This window comes from Chelmon rostratus, chromosome 1, assembly GCF_017976325.1.
Source record: "Chelmon rostratus isolate fCheRos1 chromosome 1, fCheRos1.pri, whole genome shotgun sequence".
Lineage (NCBI taxonomy): Eukaryota > Metazoa > Chordata > Actinopteri > Chaetodontiformes > Chaetodontidae > Chelmon > Chelmon rostratus.
Genome location: NC_055658.1, coordinates 7,171,927 through 7,191,973, shown reverse-complemented (window position 1 = coordinate 7,191,973; position 20,047 = coordinate 7,171,927). Strand labels below are relative to the sequence as shown.

The 20,047-nt window shown below is 41.8% G+C and overlaps 2 protein-coding genes across 2 annotated transcripts; both read left to right on the top strand.

Annotated features, from left to right (window-relative positions):
• Positions 1 to 309: 309 nt before the first annotated feature.
• tars3 (threonyl-tRNA synthetase 3) lies at positions 310 to 10,686 on the top strand. Its single transcript, XM_041933947.1, has 19 exons — positions 310 to 651; positions 956 to 1,045; positions 1,168 to 1,355; positions 1,628 to 1,751; positions 2,056 to 2,180; positions 2,477 to 2,594; positions 2,952 to 3,016; positions 3,139 to 3,217; positions 3,365 to 3,511; positions 4,928 to 5,026; positions 6,470 to 6,636; positions 6,761 to 6,923; positions 7,067 to 7,204; positions 7,673 to 7,750; positions 7,866 to 7,966; positions 8,489 to 8,593; positions 8,895 to 8,967; positions 9,095 to 9,209; positions 10,076 to 10,686. The coding sequence occupies exons 1-19, from the start codon at positions 310 to 312 to the stop codon at positions 10,222 to 10,224; spliced, it is 2,466 nt and encodes an 821-aa protein (XP_041789881.1). The 3' UTR covers positions 10,225 to 10,686.
• An 868-nt stretch (positions 10,687 to 11,554) lies between these two features.
• Positions 11,555 to 17,748, top strand: tm2d3 (TM2 domain containing 3). Its single transcript, XM_041938301.1, has 6 exons — positions 11,555 to 11,682; positions 12,224 to 12,325; positions 14,676 to 14,836; positions 15,118 to 15,292; positions 16,151 to 16,226; positions 16,355 to 17,748. Exons 1-6 carry the CDS (start codon positions 11,577 to 11,579, stop codon positions 16,518 to 16,520), a joined length of 786 nt encoding a protein of 261 aa, XP_041794235.1. The 5' UTR covers positions 11,555 to 11,576; the 3' UTR covers positions 16,521 to 17,748.
• The last annotated feature ends 2,299 nt before the right edge of the window (positions 17,749 to 20,047 follow it).

Below are 20,047 nucleotides of genomic sequence, written 5' to 3'. Positions count from 1 at the left end.
GTATTTGAAAAATCTAAAATATTTTTTTAATATCACAATTAAGAACCACAAGAGCTTTAAACGCAGACATAAAACACTGGCGAGGTAATAATTCATAACTTTGACTGAATGATATAAAATAGCAAATTCTTTCCACTCGTCCTCAGAAATTTCACCTGTCATTTACTTTCACTCAATAGCTTATTCATAATATTTGAATTTCAGTATTGTGGATTTTTATTCTGGTTGCTTTCTTGTGGTCAGTGGTTTTATTTTTTAAAACCCTCGCCGGAAGTCAGCTGTCATTGTGGCTATGGTGGTCATCTAAAGATGGCGGAGTGCCTGGCTGCACGTTTGGCCGCCCAGGAGCAGCAAATTCACCTCCTCTCAAGTGAAATTTCCACTCTCCGCGATGGATTAAGCCGCGGTCTGAACGCTGCCGGTGTTGCGGAGGTCTCCCCGCAGCTGGAGAGCCTGCGGACCGAGAATGAGAAGCTCAGGTACCGGCTGCTGCACCTCCGGCGGGGTCTGCAGGCGGAGCTGGAGCTGGAGGAGGCTCAGGGGAAGAGGCAACAAGGAGCGAAGACTGGCAACGCTCCGGAGAAAAACAGCCGCAAAGTGCAGCAGACGAACAACCGGGCTGATAACAAGGCGGGGACAAAGACTGGGACAGTAAGTATCACACAGTTTAAATGGCTTCATTCTTAAAACGATGAGCGGCTGAGTAGTAGTAGTGGTGGTAGTAGTGCTGCACTATTATGAGTAGAGGGCCTCCATCCAGTGAAACCAAATGACAAACTGCACCACCTCACTTCCACAAATAGCTGCAGCGCTCAGTGTCACAATGTGTGCACACTTTGAATGCTGCTCGCTGACACTAATAATAGGCTGATAATGTGACTCAGGTGGAAATGTTGTGTTGAGAGTCTGCTGTAAGATTAAAGATGCACACACACGTGTCTCTGTCCGTGGACAGGTGGCAGCCCCGGAAACCAAACCAGCTGACAGGAACAACAAGGAGAAGAAGAATCAGGACAAGGGACAAGGAGGTGGAGGCCTGAAAGAGGTGATCACTGCTCTCTAACATTTCAGTGTATCACACAGAAAGGAGAAGAAATGTTGTCGCTGTGCTCCCTTCCTGTCACAGCACTTCTTGACTTTGATTGTTTTTGGTGTTTTGCGCTGCAGCTGAAGCCCTGGCCTGCATACATTACAGAGCGCCTCAGCTTCTACGAGGAGCTGAAGAGGGAGAGTGATGCTCTGCTGGCAAAGAAAGCTGCAGGCAGCAAGAGCATCACTGTGGAGCTGCCTGATGGACGCAAGGTGGCGGGCAAGGCTTGGGTCACCACGCCATACCAGCTAGCTTGTGGTATCAGGTTAGTCCTGAAACAACTGGCCAGATCCACTGCTGCTCACTCTACAATAGTATAATCAATTAATGGCTATCAATACGATTAATAGAATTCAATATTGACTCAGTTTTCTGATACAAGCAGACATCTCAGATGGAGGCCTGACTCTCTGTTTCCCACATGTGATTTTTTCCCATGTATTGTTCTTGATGCGTCTTTTCATTTAAAATGGTAGAAATCTTCTTAACTGTGGACGCAGTGTTTCTGAGGCAGCTCTCTCGCGCTCGCTCTTTCAGCCAGGGCCTGGCTGACAACGCTGTGATTTCTCGGGTGAACGGGGAGCTTTGGGACCTGGACAGACCTCTTGAGCGGGACTGCTCTCTTGAGATCCTGCGCTTTGACAATGAGGATGCTCAGGCTGTGAGTAGAGAGGACGTTTAACTCACTGAATAAGAAGTGTTTTAACACATGGCTGGTGGCTACAGAGAGAAATTCTGTCCTGCTGCAATTCCTGTGATCTGCAAATCTAGTTGTGCGATGGCAAATCTTTGGATTATACGTTGCATTTTTTTTCTCTTCAGTAATGTACAATCCCACCTTAACGTCAGATGTATTAAAAAGGTCCAATCCACAGCGGCCAAGCAACAAACTTGCTTTAATGTGACTAAACCATTGCTTGCATTTTTTGAAGAGGTAATATATCTGACTTCATCTCCCATCCCAGGTGTATTGGCACTCGAGCGCTCACATCCTCGGGGAGGCAATGGAGCGCTTTTATGGAGGTTGTTTGTGTTATGGACCCCCCATTGAGAATGGTTTCTACTACGACATGTTCCTGGAAGGACAGAAGTGAGCAAGCATTTTCACTATGAGCGTCTTCTTTGTGCTGGCCAGATTTCCTAAACTATGTAAACTTTTCTGGAGTATCGTCTGGTTTTTCAGACACGATTTTAGCCGAAAAACGTTCTAGTCAAGTATTTTGCTTTGCTTTGATGGGCCCAAAAGAGTGTTTTTCTGTAAAACATACTAAGTGGAAACATAGGATCATCACGTCAATCACAATTAGGTAATTACAGAATGATACTTGTCGGAGCAGCACTGACCACGAGCACATGTAATGAACTGATTGCATTTCCTGATTCCAGGGGCGTGTCCAGCTCTGAGTTTGGGGACCTGGAGACTTTGTGTAAGACTGTGGTGAAGGAAAAGCAGCCGTTCGAGAGGCTCGAGATCAGCAAGGAGACACTGCTGAAGATGTTCAAGGTCAGAGAGCGAACGCTCCCGTCTGTTGTCAGCAGATCCTCTTCACATAGTTGTGGTCTGCTTTTTTTGACATGTTCAAAACTGGAACTATGTGAGGGACTATTGTCCTGTGCCACTACTGTTTCACAAACTGTTTTCACTGATGAGAAAAATGTTCTCGAGCCGTAAACGGACATGGCCTTCTGTGTACAGCCTTGCCTAGTCTCATTATTTTTAGTATTTGCGTGCGTGGAACTTGGCAAAATAAGAAAACGCAGTGAAATCTTTAAATCAAGATGAAAAACTTTGTGCATGTGTGGAGAACATTCTCTCAGCCCAAGATAGCTTCTAACCGACCCAAGTGTTTGTATCACGCAGTACAACAAATTCAAGTGCCGCATCCTGAATGAGAAAGTCACCACCCCCACCACGACAGTTTACAGGTAGGATGCTTATACGAAGGAAGAAGATATATTAGCTGGATGTCTTTATTCTGAGAGGATGTGCGAGGTCTTTTTGGCTCTTTGTAATTTTCAAGTCTGACTGTTGTATTAATCCTGGTTAGGTGTGGGCCCTTGATTGACTTGTGCAGAGGTCCCCATGTTAGACATACAGGCAAGATCAAGACCATGAAGATCTACAAGGTATGTGGAAAGCACACACAGGGTCCACAAGCCCCCCAAAAAATTCACGCTGTTCTCAGATAATCTGAGTTTTGTAACTTTATTGATAAAAGTTAACCCTGTGCTAACCAAGGTGATCCTGTCACTGTGTTCTACCTCTGTCATCAGAACTCTTCGACCTACTGGGAGGGCCGCTCTGACATGGAGACTTTACAGAGGATCTATGGGATCTCCTTCCCAGACTCAAAGATGCTGAAGGAGTGGGAACGTTTTCAGGAGGAGGCCAAGAACAGAGACCATCGCAAGATTGGCAAAGTGAGTCACTGTAGGCAGCCTTGTCCAAGCCCACCCAGCTGGCTGAGGCCTAGAACTGGAGACTGAAACCCAGTACAAAGAGAATTTTGATTCCTAATTGCATAATGTGATGGCTGACACATCTTCTTTGAGGTTTTTGTTGAAGTTTTCCTTGTCGGAGTCTAGATTTGTGGTTTTGTAGATGTGGTGAAACCCTGAAAAGAACCTGGACCAAGAACACAGTCTCCAGGCAAACATGAACTGTAACACACATACGCACAAATTATTTTCCTTGTGTAGCCCAGTTGGAATTATCAAAAACGCACAAATTTCTGCTATAATTCCACTGATGCTGCCTTGTACCAGCTGAGGGCACTGTGTTTCTTCATACTGGCACGTTTGAGACAACTGTGAGTCATCTGAGCACCCCAGCTGGTCCCCCAGCATGGGAGACACAGGCGGCATCACCTCAGTCAGCAACAATAACAGCACAGTTCCATATATAAGAGCGAGAGTCAAGATGTTGCTGTTGATGCCAGTTGGAGGGAGGTGACAAAAGTGGCATGTTGTTTTAAAGATGGTGCTCGGTGGCATGGTCCAAAGCCGACCCTTACCATTTGCACAGTGATAATGAAGGCACAACATTTTGAAAACATCTAGATGCCGTCCAATTTCATCGACTGACCGCACAGCAGTGGAAGAGAATTAGCTGCACCAGCAGGGATCCGGCTGTGTCTTTGATAAATCAACTTGATAAAATTGGTCAAACATGCTATACCTCACCAGATTTGACATGTGTAGAGAGTAAATAACAGCGCCGGCGTGTGAACATAAAAAGATCTCCAAAGTGGTGGGTTCATAAAGCAGGCTCGTTTTCAAGAAATTCACTCTCATAAAGGAGGCTTAAATAACCTGGACCTAAGTTGCCATGGAAACCTGCGTATCCCTCCAGACTAGCCTGGTCCTGGTCAGGTTAGTGCGGAGGCTTAACCGGCATTACAGTCACATTGAAATGCAGTGTTCCTCTGTACTCCTGCAATGTTAACATCGGTCAGTTTGTGCTTATTTTGATGTAAGAGCACAGGTGAGCTGAATGAAATGAAAAGGACAGTATGCAGCCAATCTGAGCAGTAGCTGCTGTTATGTCACTTTTACAAACCAACATATTGTAAAATAATCCAACTGATGGAGTTCAATTTCTAGAAAATGTTAATTACCTTATTTCCTTGCCTTGATATTTCAAAGGTTTTTAAAGGAATGTTGCATCTCAAACATCTGCATGTTGACATTCATTTTCAGCTCTTATTATTACTTATACTGGAGTATACCATTAGTAAGATGCTGTGTGTCCCTACAGTGTATGGAGTTTCTTGCTGGGTATACAGTACATAATAAGGATATGTGAAGTCATTAAAAAGCTTTCTCTCTGCTTCACAGGATCAGGAGCTGTTCTTCTTCCATGATCTGAGTCCCGGCAGTTGTTTCTTCATGCCACGCGGAGCCTACATCTACAACACACTCACAGAGTTCATCAGGGTAGGAGTGGTGGCTAAATGCAGATCCTTGCCTGTTTTTATTCACTACATATTCACCAGGTTTCATGCTATTCATCATAGTAAGCTTTGGATTGTAATTATTTGACATGAATTATGTTGACTGTTAATATTTAATTTTAAAATAATTAATTTGAATATACTACTTCTGGGATTTCCACTAAGGAAGCTCTGAAACACAGAAACACTTATAACCTCTCTCAGCTTGAGGCCAGTGAGGCGCCAGCTATGCTTAACATTTCCAGCGCACTTGCAGTGATTGCCAGCTCATTGACATGCAGACCACTTGCTGTTAACTCTTGCAAAGCATTGCAATCACCAAGAAGCTCAAAGATAAGCTGCGAGTTTAGTAGTGAGCTGAAGAGCTTAGTTCAGCTCAGTCGGTTCAAATTCTGCTCAGAGCCTCAGAAAAGCTTGAGCCCGTCCTGACTGCTGTCTAAATTCTGAATTATGGCCTGAGCTTTTCAGAGGGTTTTTCAGTCAAACACCAAACTTGTGACAAACTGAGCATCATAAAGTCGGAAGTGTCAACTGAAACTGTCAAGATTTTCAGATGAGCTCATGAACGTCACGGCAGTCTGGTCAAAGGTAGCGCGTAATTGTCAGAGTGGCTCCAGGGAACGATCGTTTGAAACTCTGTTTTGGTTTTTAGTTTAAAGGCAAACTGCCTGCGTTTGGAAAGCCACCAAATTTCCACATTTGGGAATTAGGTTGAATGGCGGTTAGAGTGGTGCAGAAGTCCTCAGCTAAGAGCAGAACGCGGTCTCGTCTAAAGTTGAGCAAACTTTAGATTTCAGAATGACTTGAACTCTTTGGCCAAGTTGAGTGACTGTACAGGAACTTGTCTCTGTGACATATTTGAAGGGACGTGTTGACATCTTGAAGACTTTCACATCACCCACCAACACACCAGACCAAGCCAAGACGAGCTCACAGATATTCCACAGAAATGGTGCAAGATCATTATCACGTCACTCCAATCTGTTGCGACAGTGTTTAAAAAAAAACGAAGAAGAAACATATCCCTAAAACAACGCAGAGAAGTTATTATATAGATGCTGGAGGCCAGCTTCTGATGACTGCAGTGAGGGATGCAGTCAGTTGTCATTAGCATTCAGGTTTTTCATCTCTTTCAGGGGAAGCTGACTGAGCCCACATTGTGCTTTTTAAGCTCCTCCCTGTTTCATATTCACAGTTGAAACCTGTCCAGGAACACCAGCCTTCCACTGCTGGCTGCTTCACAGCTCAACTGGACATGAAATGTTTTGCTTAAGGAAAACAAATGGATAAATAAAGGCCACACAATATGATTTCCATTACAGTGGTTCCAGATTCATGCCAGAAGTCATGATTCAGCTCAATAAAGTACCTGTGCCGGCCAACTGGCAGATTTAGCTTGTTTTTGTGGTTTTGTTGTTTTTTCTAGGATGAGTACTGGAGAAGAGGCTTTCAGGAAGTAGCCTCTCCCAACATCTATAACAGCAAACTGTGGGAGACATCTGGCCACTGGCAACACTACAGCGAAAACATGTTCTCCTTCCCTGTGGAAGAAGACATCTTTGCACTCAAGCCCATGAACTGCCCCGGGCACTGGTAAATTTAGAGCGCTCACAGCGTAAACATTTGAAGAGCTTCCCAAGTGCTGTAAATCAAACAGCACATCCAGTATTTAATACGTGTCAGTCATTTGATTTCCTGCTCTCTGGTTGCCCTGTAGTCTGATGTTCAGCCACAGGCCTCGCTCGTGGAGGGAGCTTCCTCTGAGGCTGGCTGATTTCGGGGTCCTCCACAGAAATGAGCTGTCAGGAACGCTAACCGGGCTGACGAGAGTACGGCGATTCCAGCAGGACGACGCTCATATTTTCTGCACGATGGATCAGGTAACCACATCAGTAGTTTTCAGCTGTTATACATGTAATTAGTAGGTCTTTGAACATGTGAAAAGCAGTTTTGAAAAACAAGTACCTACTTATTATGAGTCATTTCCTAAATTCTGAATCATCTTTTTTTTCCCCCCCTACAGATCGAGTCAGAGATGAAGGGCTGTCTTGACTTCCTCCGCTGTGTTTACGATGTGTTTGGATTCTCCTTCCAGCTTCACCTCTCCACTCGTCCAGAGAAGTATCTGGGTGACATCACTGTGTGGAACCAGGCTGAGAAGGTAAACCACATCATGCAGAGTAGCTGATTTATGGCGGAAAATTACCTCCAGGTACCAGCCAAATTCTAGTGCGTGTTCAGCAGAAGATCTGACTTTGCCTTCTAGAGATGAGACTCTGCTTTGGTGGCACACAACATTAAATGCAGGGACTTTGCAGCACCTTAGCAGATAAATGCTCATGTTGACACTGAATTAGCACTGTTGATGAAAGAGCTGCTGTGTGATCATACAGTAGTATCAGATCTGTGAGTCACTGTGAAGTTCCATGGAGTTCTGTAGGAGGTGTGTTGTCAATAAAACATTTGTCATTTGTTTGACGTGATGTCTGTTATTTTTGTCCAGTTGTAAGTTCAAATGGAAACATACGCAGTGCAAAGTGCAGGCAGTATGACATGGCCTGCTTCACAGCAATCCCTTTCCATTGTTTAGATTTAAATTATATGTTAACCTATGCCTAATGCCTGACAGCAACTGGAGAACAGCCTGAACGAATTTGGGGAGCCATGGAAACTCAACCCTGGAGACGGTGCTTTTTATGGACCCAAGGTCAGATAATTTCTCGATTTTTCTTCTTTTCTTTTTTTTTCCCCTGCCAAACACAAAATCAATTTAATTCTCCGAGGTTTAGAAAGCACAGTAATTCTTTGTTGTGCTGCTGCAGATTGACATTAAGATCAAAGATGCAATTGGACGTTACCACCAGTGTGCGACCATTCAGCTGGACTTCCAGCTGCCTATTCGCTTCAACCTGACCTTTGTGGGGTGAGTCAGCTCATTAAAACACTGACACACTGCTGAGTCTTTGTGCTTTACTGCATCATGGATTACATCTTAATCCTCTCCTGAATGAGATGTCTCAGCTTGCACACTCTGTTCCACAGAGTCATGTGTTTGAAGGGGTGAAGAGTTGTATGCAGATTTGAACTCAGCGTGCAGGTGACTTCAGTTTGTGGTAGCAATAGGCTGGAGGCAGTTAATAGTATTTTCTGTTTTTCCAATCAGCCCATTATTACATATGGAACAGATTGAGGTGGCTGTGCAGATCAGGAGAAGCATTGATTGAGGTAGATATTGATACTTAAACTGCAGAGTTAGAGCTGTTGTTCTCATTTAAAGCACTTCAAACTTCCCTTGTATGAAATGCGGCCATACAAATATAATTGTAATTGAATTAAAGACAAATAATAAACACTGTGTGAACAGCCAAGATTAAGTCCAGCTTGCATTCATGCTGACACGTTTCACAGGAACCCTTAATATTCTGTCTGATGCAATGTCTTACAGGAAGGATGGCGATGACAAAGCCCGGCCAGTCATCATCCATCGTGCCATCCTGGGCTCAGTGGAGAGGATGATTGCCATTCTCACGGAGAACTATGCAGGGAAATGGTGAGGTGCTTTCTGGTTGGAGGGTTAAACTCCAAAAATGAAGAAATTAACCATAACCCAAAATGCTGATAAGGCCCATTCCTGTGATGTTTCAGCAGATAAAATTTTATTTTGTATTACAACACGATTTCTTTTTCTGTCTTGTTTGAATGCTAAACTTTCCACTTGGTTTCCATGTTGTTGTTCACTTTCTGACATCATTTCAGATTTCAGCCAGCAGTTCCTTTTTGTCAGGGAGGTGCTCGTGTTAGTATCTTTATACCAGTATTTCACTGAAATACTGTTTCCATCCCTCCACCAGGCCTCTGTGGCTCTCTCCACGCCAGGTGATGTTAGTGCCTGTCAACCCATCCTGTGAGGATTACGCCAAGAGGGTACGTCTTCCACTTCCACATATTCACCACATTTAAGTATGACCATATGAATACTTATCTGTGGCACTTAGATTTATGTAATGCTCAAGAAGGGCATATTCCTGCATGTTTTATTTCCTCCTGTCAGGTGTGTAAGCAGTTCACAGAGGCTGGTTTCATGGCAGACGCTGACCTGGACTCGAGCTGCCTTCTGAACAAGAAAATCCGTAATGCTCAGCTGGCCCAATATAACTTCATTCTTGGTGAGAAGGTTTTACAGCCCTTTGTACATTTGGAAGCACTGACTGACCACTGATTTGAGAGCATTTTTGCCCCATTTCTGCTGCTCTGAGTGTTGACTGCCACCACTTCAAAACTACATTGAACTGGTTACTCCCACAACATCCACGGTGTATTTTTAAAGACAGTGTTTGGTATTTTCGAGATTGTTCAAATAGTTTCCCCTTGTAATACTGATTGGGTTATTCATTCATTTTAAGTGGTCTATTTGTAATGACTAGGAGGCATCACAGTGTAGACAGAGGGAGTCTACACCATACCAAAACATAAGGTTTAGGCTCAGTGACAAATAGGCAACTAAAACAGTTTCAATGAGTGGCCCACACCAGTTTTCATGTTTTAGTACATTCTTCTATTTTACACTGCTGCAAGACATTTGGCATCATATCCACCCTTGGTTTTATCAAATTCACCTTATTGTGGCATCAGAGGCAGTGCAGATATTCCGGTACAAATGTAGATTTAAGAAAAGTGTTTGGTTTCAAATCAGGAATGTAAATTTGTAGTAAATGGGCTAAAACATTAAAAAAAACTGCTATGGTCCTTTTAACTGTGGGACTGTCAGTAGACTTCCATTAGAAAAATAATAATTGGTTGAATACAAAGCAAATAGCAAATGGACCTCCAAGCTGACGAACCATCCACAGTTGTTGAATTCAGCGGCACAAAGCAGGGAATGTGTTAGGGTAGCTGTGTGTCTGTGTGTGTCTGTGTGTGTCTGTGTGTGTCTGTGTGTGTCTGTGTGCCTGCCTGCATGCATGTGTGTGTGCACGTGTGCCGGTGTGACTTGGCCCATATCAAGCTGTTGTGTCCTCTCGTGTCTTGGCAGTTGTTGGAGAGAAGGAGAAGATGACTAACGGTGTCAATGTGCGCACGAGGGACAACAAAGTCCACGGAGAACTGTCAGTGGCCGAGGTTCTGGCTCGCCTGACCCTGCTCAAACAATCCCGCTGTCGAAACGCAGAAGAGGAGTTCTGATCAAGACAAAGAACAATGCAGACTCTTGCATATGAATACCTCAACTACAGTCAGATGAGCAGTGAAGGGACAAATGATGGCACATGTAATGATGGTACAGGGAAAGTGTGGTACGTAGAGCAGAAATCAGACAGAGGGAATTGATATTCTGTAAGTAAACGCAATGAATGAGGCTGCAAAACAGCTTTGAAATGTTCACACAATCATGTGTGAATGGTAGAAAAGTTTTTGTATGTGGTGTTGAAGTCTAACTGAAGGGAAGTTACTTGATCATTTAAGGAAACAATGTGATTACTGTCTTAATGAAGATTATGGCACTGATTTTTGTCAAAGGTCTGCCTCCACAGGGAACCCCAGAAATAAAATCTAGTGAATGTGAGCAATTGTTCTTGTCTTTCACAACAGAAGAAAAAAAATGTTTTTCACCACTACATGCATTTGTCACACTAGATTGGTTTCCTTACTGCAATGTAGTAACAAAAAACTGAGCAAATGTGTACCAGTCTTTTCCAGGGACATGCATTGAGTAATACTTGTCATCAGTGAAAATACTCCCATAAGCAGTAACAGTTATTATGGTTACCATATGAGCAATACAAAATGATATACCTGTACTGCATGTAATGACAAATAGAGAGGTGTAAGATAGTGAAACTGATTTTTCCGTGTCTCTCCTTTCTGACGCGTATGACAGAGCGTTATTATCATTGTAACAGAATTCACAGCCAACAAACACCGCATTAAATGTGACATAAGAAAACAAAATGTGAACGGTTTAGACTAGATGGACCACAGGGAGCGTGGTGGGAGGGGCGATGTGAGGCCAGGAAGTCCGCCTGCTTGCTATGGTGCGTTCATGGCTTGGAAAAAATCACACAAAATCTCAACTTTTCTCAAACTCCAGTCATACTGCTTTAAAACGATGCTCTTGGTGAGGTACTCTTATCTTGACAACCTCTTGAGGATTTATGCCACCGCCTAACACTTTAGATGTGACGAACGACATACATCTTAAAAATACTGAATGAAGAAAATGGCACTAACAATGGATAGTCACAACAATGCAGTCTCAAGATTTTTGCTTCAAAATCTGTTCTCTAACATATGTAGAGAACATTCAATACATGTAGAGATGTATTTGAATGGTTTGAATGGTATTTGAAATTGATTATGAGCAATTACTGTTAGTTGAATACTTCTTCCCTGGTATCTTCACGGCTTGAAATCATCAAACAACAATGGAACTAGTGCTATACTCGCCAGCCGCTCCCTGCCTCAGACTAGCACAGCATTGCTGACATCCGCTTTTTCTTACACACCTGAATGCAGCTCCGGTTAGCGCAGCAGCAACAATGGCCACTAGCTGTCAGAAATGGAGACCAGACCGAGGACGGTGCTTCAAAACCTACGGAATTGTTATGGTTTTGTTTATGGACTTGCTCGTACAATGTGTTAACGGTATGTTTATGGGGCCGGTTAGAGATTTACGCCAGCTTGGCTCACGTATACGGCCAGGTTACGTTTGTCATCCTGCTAACGGTAGCTTCCTTCCTGCAATAGCTGGTTAGCTACCAAGCTAGCTAGTTTGCAGCGAAATCAGTGAATAGCGCTGATTGAACTATTGTTTGTCTAATATAACAGACAATTCTGTACCCAGTGTTTAATTTACAACCTACTAGAGCTAACACTTAGCTAATTGTCCCTGCTGATTTGCAAGAAGTGTCCCTAATGTTAGCTAACTTTAGTTAACGCCTCGGCGAAGTAAAAGTACTGTGAAGCAGTAACGTTAACGTTTGGTAGCTGTGATAATTTATTAAAGTAAATTCCTGTAGTTTTAATTACTATCACTTGTTCTGGACTTAATGTTTTTGCCTGTCTCGCAAGACGTGTGGTGGTCTTACGTTACATTATTTCCACAACCAGCATACATGTATAGAGCAGATTTTATATCCATGATCATAGCAGATGAGTGAGTTCTTTATTGTCTCTCTGCTGTCAGGGTACCTGAGCTCTCCTCATGTTGGCCAGGAGCCTCCCTACTCCAGAGATGCCCAGCAGGGACCTGTCATCACCAGCCCAGTGGTCCCCGCTGCAGCCTCAGGTAAACACCAGCCAATAATCAGCATTGATAATACTGTTGGTAATCTGTGACCCACTCTTACAGATTTGGTTTTTTTTTAATAAAAAAAACACTCAATCATCAGCATTTTCCTGCAGGAGTGGTGCTACCTTATAGAAAGAGATTTATTTATTTATTAATTTAATGTACCTTTGCATAGGGACATGTATGTAGCATGAACCGATGCCACATACCACAGCATTTATTGCCTAAGCTCATTTGCAATTCCCATCCCTAGATGGGCCTGTGAAATACATAAAACTCAACAACAAATATACAAATGACGGTCCACAAAACTCAGACTCAACAAGAACATGTAGACAGAACAATACAAGAAACAAACTGTAGTACAATAAAGCACCATAAAACAAGAAGCACCAGGTCATTTATGACAATATGACTGACCTCTCATCAGAAACTGTTTCAGATTAAGTTTAAAATGATCCCAGTCAGGACCCAGTCAGTTTGAGCTCTGCAGGTAAGGAATTCCACATAATAATAATAATAATAATAATAATACATTTTATTTGTTAAAAGCGCCTTTCAGGACACTCAAGGACACTTTACAACACAAAGAATATCAAACAACAATACGATAAAACACAATAAAATAAAGAAGTGATCAAATATATCAGTGTAAAATCAGATGTCCAGTTGACGTCATGTAGGATAAGTGATTCTAAACAGGTGTGTTTTGAGTGTGGATTTAAAACGGGAAAATGAATCAATGTTTTTAATTTCTGGTGGTAATGAGTTCCAGAGCCGGTGAATGTTGATCCCCTGAACAGAAAAAGCTGTCTGTCCAAATTAAAACTTACATAAGGGCATCGTACAATTCCAGCTAGGTGCCTCACATGTAACTGAGTCCAAAACTCAGAGTGGAACCGCAACGTCATTGAGCACCTGAGTAGCCTGATTATGTAGTCATTTATAGATTAGCAAATTTAATGAAATGTTCAAAACATGTTTAGTTTCATAAGAACATGGCAATGATGCAATCTTATTGGCTTCCTGTCCAAAAATTTTAATTGCTCTATTTTTATTATACAAGGCTTCATTGTTGTAGATGCTGCGAGAGGTTACACAATTCGTAAATGTGGAAAGATCATAGAATGCATGAAGCTATTTGCAACATGGAATGGGAAGCAGTCTATAATAATTGTAAGTGTATCCAAGTTTACTTTTGCACCTCGACCATTTTTAACATGCTTTTCAAAATGTAGATGGGAATCTAATATAAGGTTGAGATAGTTCATTGCCGAAACACTGTTCGGTACCTTTCCCTTTAACCTTAAGATTTGACTCATTAGCGTCTACTAATAGACCGAGCCCTGGAAGAAGCAAGTAAACAGTTATCTTCAATGTGGAGTTGAGTGTAAGACATCAGTTTTCAAACCACGCTGCTATGGACTATAAATTATATGATGGCTGTTGAGTAGTGCAGTCAGATACATATATGACATCTGCATGCATCTGAAAACCTGCTCCAAGACATGACTGTGGTAAGAAATATAACTGAAGTGGACAAAGAACAGAACCCTGTGGGATAATATTCTTTTCACAGAAAAATAATATTTAAACCACTGTAAAGTTTTATCAGAGAAGTTCAATTTGGAATGGATGATTTGGATGATTTAAGATGTTGAATAAAAAAGCAATTAGCAGTCTCTGTGGAACAATACGGAGTCAAAACAAACTCTAATAGGTGTAAATAATTAGTTGATTCTATATCTTCAGCTTCTTCCAGACCTTTAGAAATACAGGGACCAGGGATTATAAACTGCATGTCTATACTGGCACTCTTTTTATGTCACCTCTGTAATTTAGTTTATTAATGCAGCAGTTATCTTTCTTAAACTTAATTTGTCTATGTCATAACATACAAACAAGACTCGAGAAACAAGTCTAGTTCAGGTAGGATCGATGAACACTTTAGATGCATTTTTCTGTCTTTTATAATGAAAGTTTAAAAATGAAAATCTATAATTTCAAAGAGAATACTGATGTTGAGGCAATGAAGAGTTAATAACTTTTCAACAGAGCAACAACAATGTTGTAGTGCTGGCTAGGCAGCCTTAATGGAGCAATCAGGAGTGTATGGCCATCCTCAAGGAGTCTTTGATGGGCCTTTTGTCGAGGCCATTTACCTCCTACAGCCCTATTTTCCCAGTTTGGCAAGACACTCAAAGGGATGTAGTCATAAGCCCATTGCCACAGACATAAATGGTCCCAGACATAAAGTCATAAAATTAACTTGCACCAAAGCTTTGTTATCATATATCATATTGATTATTGTAGCTAGAAATGTAACTTTGTGTTTGCTGTTTTGCAGTGTCTCCTGCAGATGAAGAGAACTACACTTCCAAGTGTCCCAGTGGGGGTTTGTGTAGTCGCCTGCCAGCTGATTGCATTCAGTGCAATTACCAACACAACTGTACCTACAGGAAACCAGCTTCCTTCACTTGTAAACCCAAGAAAGGAGTTCACTGTATAGTGAGTAGCAGTTCATAGTGCGATACAGATATGCTACATAAAAGTAAAGTATAGGGGGAAGATTTATGCATAGACGTTTGTACCTAGCTTAACTCATTGATAAAAGGGGAAATAAGACATGACACACATAACGTTATGTTGTGCTTGTAGAAAATGGAAGTCATCTAAATGTTTCTTGACAAAAGTCCCCACAACAAATAGGTGTGCATTGTTGTTGTATAGATTTTCAAGCTACTGCTGTGATGTTTTAACCTGCTGGTTGTTTTTTTGTTTGTTTGTAGGGCGAGTCAGGACAGCAGCAAACCAACTTCTCTCTTTCCATCACCTGTCAGTTCTGCTGGCAGCTCGACCCGTCCCAGTACCGCTGCTCAAACTCTACCAACTGCATGACAGTGTCTTGCCCACGCAAGCGCTACAACGCTATCTGTGACGTGGTAGACCATGTGCATTGTTTAGGTATGATAAAGGCTTTGGCTGTAAAACCTGCTTGTTTTCTTTCAGTGGGGTAACTGTGTCTCAGCCATGCTCAGTCTGACATAGTTGTTTTGGAGAGGGAGTTTTACAGATTTTTTCATCCAGAACAAACAAAATATGTGAATTGTTAACCAGTTGTGGTTAAATTTAAGTTTTCTATGCAGGTCTAGGCATTGTGTTGGTTGATAATTAATGTGGTAAGTAACAGTTTTTCAAAAGAAAATACAAAAATGTATTGAGAACAATGCAGCATAAAAGGAGATGTTCTGTGCTGATACATATTTGAATACAGATATAGCTGCAGAATCACTTAAAAGTTAAAGTTGTGGTATGAAGGAATACTGTCGAGTAACTGTAGAGTATCGCCATGTGGTTTTCAGTCCTTGTCCCTCCGCAGGACAAATAGCTTTCTGTCGTGCAGGTTTGCTAATTGGCCCTTAAAGTCTACCAGATGTTAATCAGGCAGATAATATTCAACATTGTAGCGGTTGATTTGGCAGTTGGCAGTCCTTTTTGAAGATTCAGTTGAAGATGCTCTCAGCAACATAATGAATAGTCTTAAAAGGACATGTGTTTAGGAAAAATCTTACGTTGGAGCATTTAGTGTATTGTGGCCTGTGAAAACCAAAAACAAGATTTCACAAAGAAATAACATAATATAATATAATGATATAGTGAAATGTTTTCTACATTTGTTGTACATTTGTTAAGGGAACTGTGTCTTCAGTCATGCTAACTTGTATAACTGAAATGCTTTTGTGACTTTAGTCGTGTTCGTTTGGGAAATGTTCTGAACATCTGGACCACTGTCTGCCCACTAAATGTCTTCTTCTTCTGTAGGTAAAAGACGTTTTCAGAAGCGTTTATATTGTAACTGGACCGGTGGATACAAATGGTCAACGGCATTAGCACTCAGGTAAACCTGCCATGAGTTATGACCAGCTGAGCTGCTGTACAAGAATCATTTTTTTTTAACCAGGATGTATGCTGTAATGGCACCTTTAATTTTGTTTCATCTGTGTTTTCTCTCATGTCTTTCTGTAGCATTACGCTTGGTGGTTTTGGGGCAGATCGGTTTTATCTGGGCCAGTGGAGAGAGGGTCTGGGCAAACTGTTCAGCTTTGGAGGCCTGGGTATTTGGACTTTGATAGATGTTCTACTGATAGGGGTTGGTTATGTGGGACCTGCTGACGGTTCGCTCTACATCTGAAGCAAAGCTCTGGAGACACGGCTTGATGGTTTGTGCCCCCTTCCGCTTCACACTGCTTCACTCTCAAAGATTGAAGATCTGAGATGCTGTGTTCTTAGCACGTTCGCCTGCTCCAGCTCGCTGTGCAACACGTCCTCATCCCATCTGCTAACAGGCAGGAAGTGTTTTCCACATTACACCAATGATGACTCTACCCACACGACCATCAGATCAATCCCAATCATTCTGCGTCCATCTCCTCTTGAGATTGAGCTGTGCAGGGGGATGAAGAGCCAGTAATTATGTCTCTCTGGTTGGTTTGGCTCGGTGGTTAGGCTCTGTCATGCTGATATATAGATAGGTTTGGTTTCCTGTGAAGCGTTGCATTCACAGACATCCTGCCACCTTGGAGCAGTGTGTCGCTCCTCCCTTTTTGCAAGGTAAATGCGTCAATGGGGGTCAGATGGTAACCATGGTGACACCAGACACCATAGACCAGCTCAGAAGTAATATTTATGTCCTTAACGTAAGCAGGAATATGCAGAAGGGAATAATTCAGGTGCTCTTATTGACAACAGATAGCTGCTCTTGTGGATGAATCCAATGTTTTTTACTTTATTTTTTCCCTGCATTGAATCAGCAGTGCAGGTCACAACTGTAAGAACATCGACCTGGGGCTTGGTAAACGATAGCATGGCTTTTCAAAAGCTCAAATCAAATGTTGGAAAATGAAAGTTCACTGTTAATGTTCATATGTTGTATAAATAGATACATAAGAGCTACTACATGTTCAAACAGCAGCTGGATCAGGAAGGGAACTAGAAAGAAGTGCACAGGCAAGAACTGTCAATTCTGTCATCACTTACTGCAACATGTAGTCTGTAGAGTTTTGGAATGTGCACAGATAATCCCTAACAGTGTATGCTTGTACGTGATAAACATTGAAACACTTCAGATGTGTTGCACTAGCAAACTGCAGTTTTTTGTGGTTTCCTGTGTTGGAGATATTGGAGATATCCTGTACATTCAACTGATATTTTTGCTTAAACTCATCATCATTCTCCACCTTGTAAAAGTTAAATCTCCATCTACTAACACTGTAAGATCTTTGCTTGAGACTGTGGCACAAAGGGGCTCACCTCTCACTTCATGTAAATATGGTTTCTGTTTTCAGTGTCGGGTCATTTTAATCTGTTGGAACACTGTAAATGACATTTTTTATGTTCTGTAAATAAAATTGTGAAAGATGTGTTTTATCTAATTATCATAGTATGAACAGACTGTCAGCGGCTAAATGTTTTAATCGGCTAATGGCTTATGGTGGCGCTTCTTGGGGCCACACTGCTCCAGTGAACAATTTGGGCAGGTTATGCAATAATACAAGTGGATTTTGAAAGCATAACAAAGGGTGAACCGCCATCATTTAGACAGACTAAACACAATTATAACTACTGTTTCTGTGTTGAGAAACTGCTTACTGAAACTAGATAGTTCAATACAAAAATTCAAAAGGGCAGAAATTAAATGACTAATGTGCATTTCTTTCTGAAGCTCTATCAATACCTTCAAAAAGAGGTCAGAGGTCAGCGTCATCTCAGGTGAGGGAGCCTGAAAACAGACACCTGTGAGACAGGTGCTCTGTGTCGAGGGACCATGAGCTCAGGCCTTCTGTTCTCTTTGCAGGCTCTGATAGGAATTCAGAGATCTATTATTAGCTGAGGTTATTTGCACATGTTTGTGCAGTTTCTCGTGTGTGTGCCAGAAGCACCCACAGGCGTGTGGCAGAAGAAGGGGGCCAGGACACAACGGCTGAGGAACACTCCCCTCCTAAACTATCATTGTTAAAGGGCTTTTGAGCAAGGCACCAAACATGTTCGTCACAGAGTAACAAAGTTATATGGTTAATTCAGTAAGTCAGTTTAAGGTGCACAGCACTACATAATTCAGCAATTCATGTAGATATTGCAGTACCCCTGTTACATAATACGGGAGGAGGGGGTCGCGGGGAAAAAGTCATTTCCTTTCTAGTAAGTTCTTGTTTTTTGTGTCATCTTTTCCAATTGGCTGCTTTGCTGAGACTTTTGTACATTTACTCCACCCTAATTCCAGTTCCTCAAATTTGACACCACCCACTCACAGGCCCTCCAGCTCCCTCCCACAGACTGATGCAAGTGTTTGTCACACACTCTGAGTTGAGGAGTAGACTTGAAATACTCACCTATTATATTATGCAAAAAGACATGAGTGATATTTTTTTTTGTCACATTTTGGAGACCTGTAATTTGCATATTGAGAAAAGGCTTCGTGACCCTGCTTCCACCAGAGACTATGATTCCCTATGATTGTTGCTACTGACTGCCCCAACATAGCCGCAGTTTGTCTGAACCATAAGGTGTGATTATGTGTTGGCTGATTTACCAGCCAACTTCTATTACCTGTCAGTGGGCATACTATTTCATGCATACTGAATGGATACGTTTGTACATGCGTCTTTAAATACACATGTAAATCTGGGTACATTCTGTTTGATATGTGCATTTAAAACTGCATGATAAACAATGCAATGATAGAATACTTCACTGGAACACAAAACTGAATACACAATGACATGACATTTAGTAACTATGAGAATACTCAGCTCAAACACAAAGCTGGAGGGGTCTATTCTTTAACATGTAATCTGATCACTGCATTTTACTTATGCTGGAGAAGAATCAAGTCTGGAGCAAATAGCTAAATTACTGCACTGAATAACTTTTTATTCATACATCAATGGCTACTGCCCAATTCTAAATAATGGCCCAAGTGATCTCTGGTTTGGTCATTATCTCTTTATGGTTTTCCCATTTGCTGTGAGTATAAAACCATCCTTAATGGTAATTATATGGAACTTAATTTTAGGCGAATAATAGTTTAATTTTTTTGGTACTTATTCCAAAAAGTCATTATACACAGTGTTAAAATGAGCAGTCATTGGGAGTTGAGCCAACATACTGTCTGTCAAAGACAGACGGTATCACGACTTCCTTCTTTTGAATTGTTAATCATATAAAGAGGAGAACAAAAGTTTATTCATCCCTCTCTTATGCAATCCCACTTAGTCCAATTGCAGCTCTGAATTTTGGAGCATCAGTTCTGACCCTCTGTATCCAGCAGTGATGACAGACTGTGTTCTCCCATTATGCTCACTCCTACGGGATATAGCATATCCAACAAGAAGTGGATAAACACAATGCTGTAACCACATGAATTCAAAAGTCTAACCACTCTAGAAGTATCCAGCATGGAAGGTGGGTGCTCCTTTCTCTCGTGCTTGGGCCGTTCCTAAGGAGCATTTGAAACCATCTGAGGACATGACAGAAATTGCAGGGTAAGTACTCACCACCCTTAGACCTCTTTGTTTTGTAACATCATTGAACCACAATGGAGTAATTAATTTTCTTGACAATAATCAACAGAGGAGATCACTTCATGACAAACTCAAAACAAAGCTCTGCAATGTGATCTAAATTAAGAACAAACATAAAGGGACTGGTTACATAAGTGTT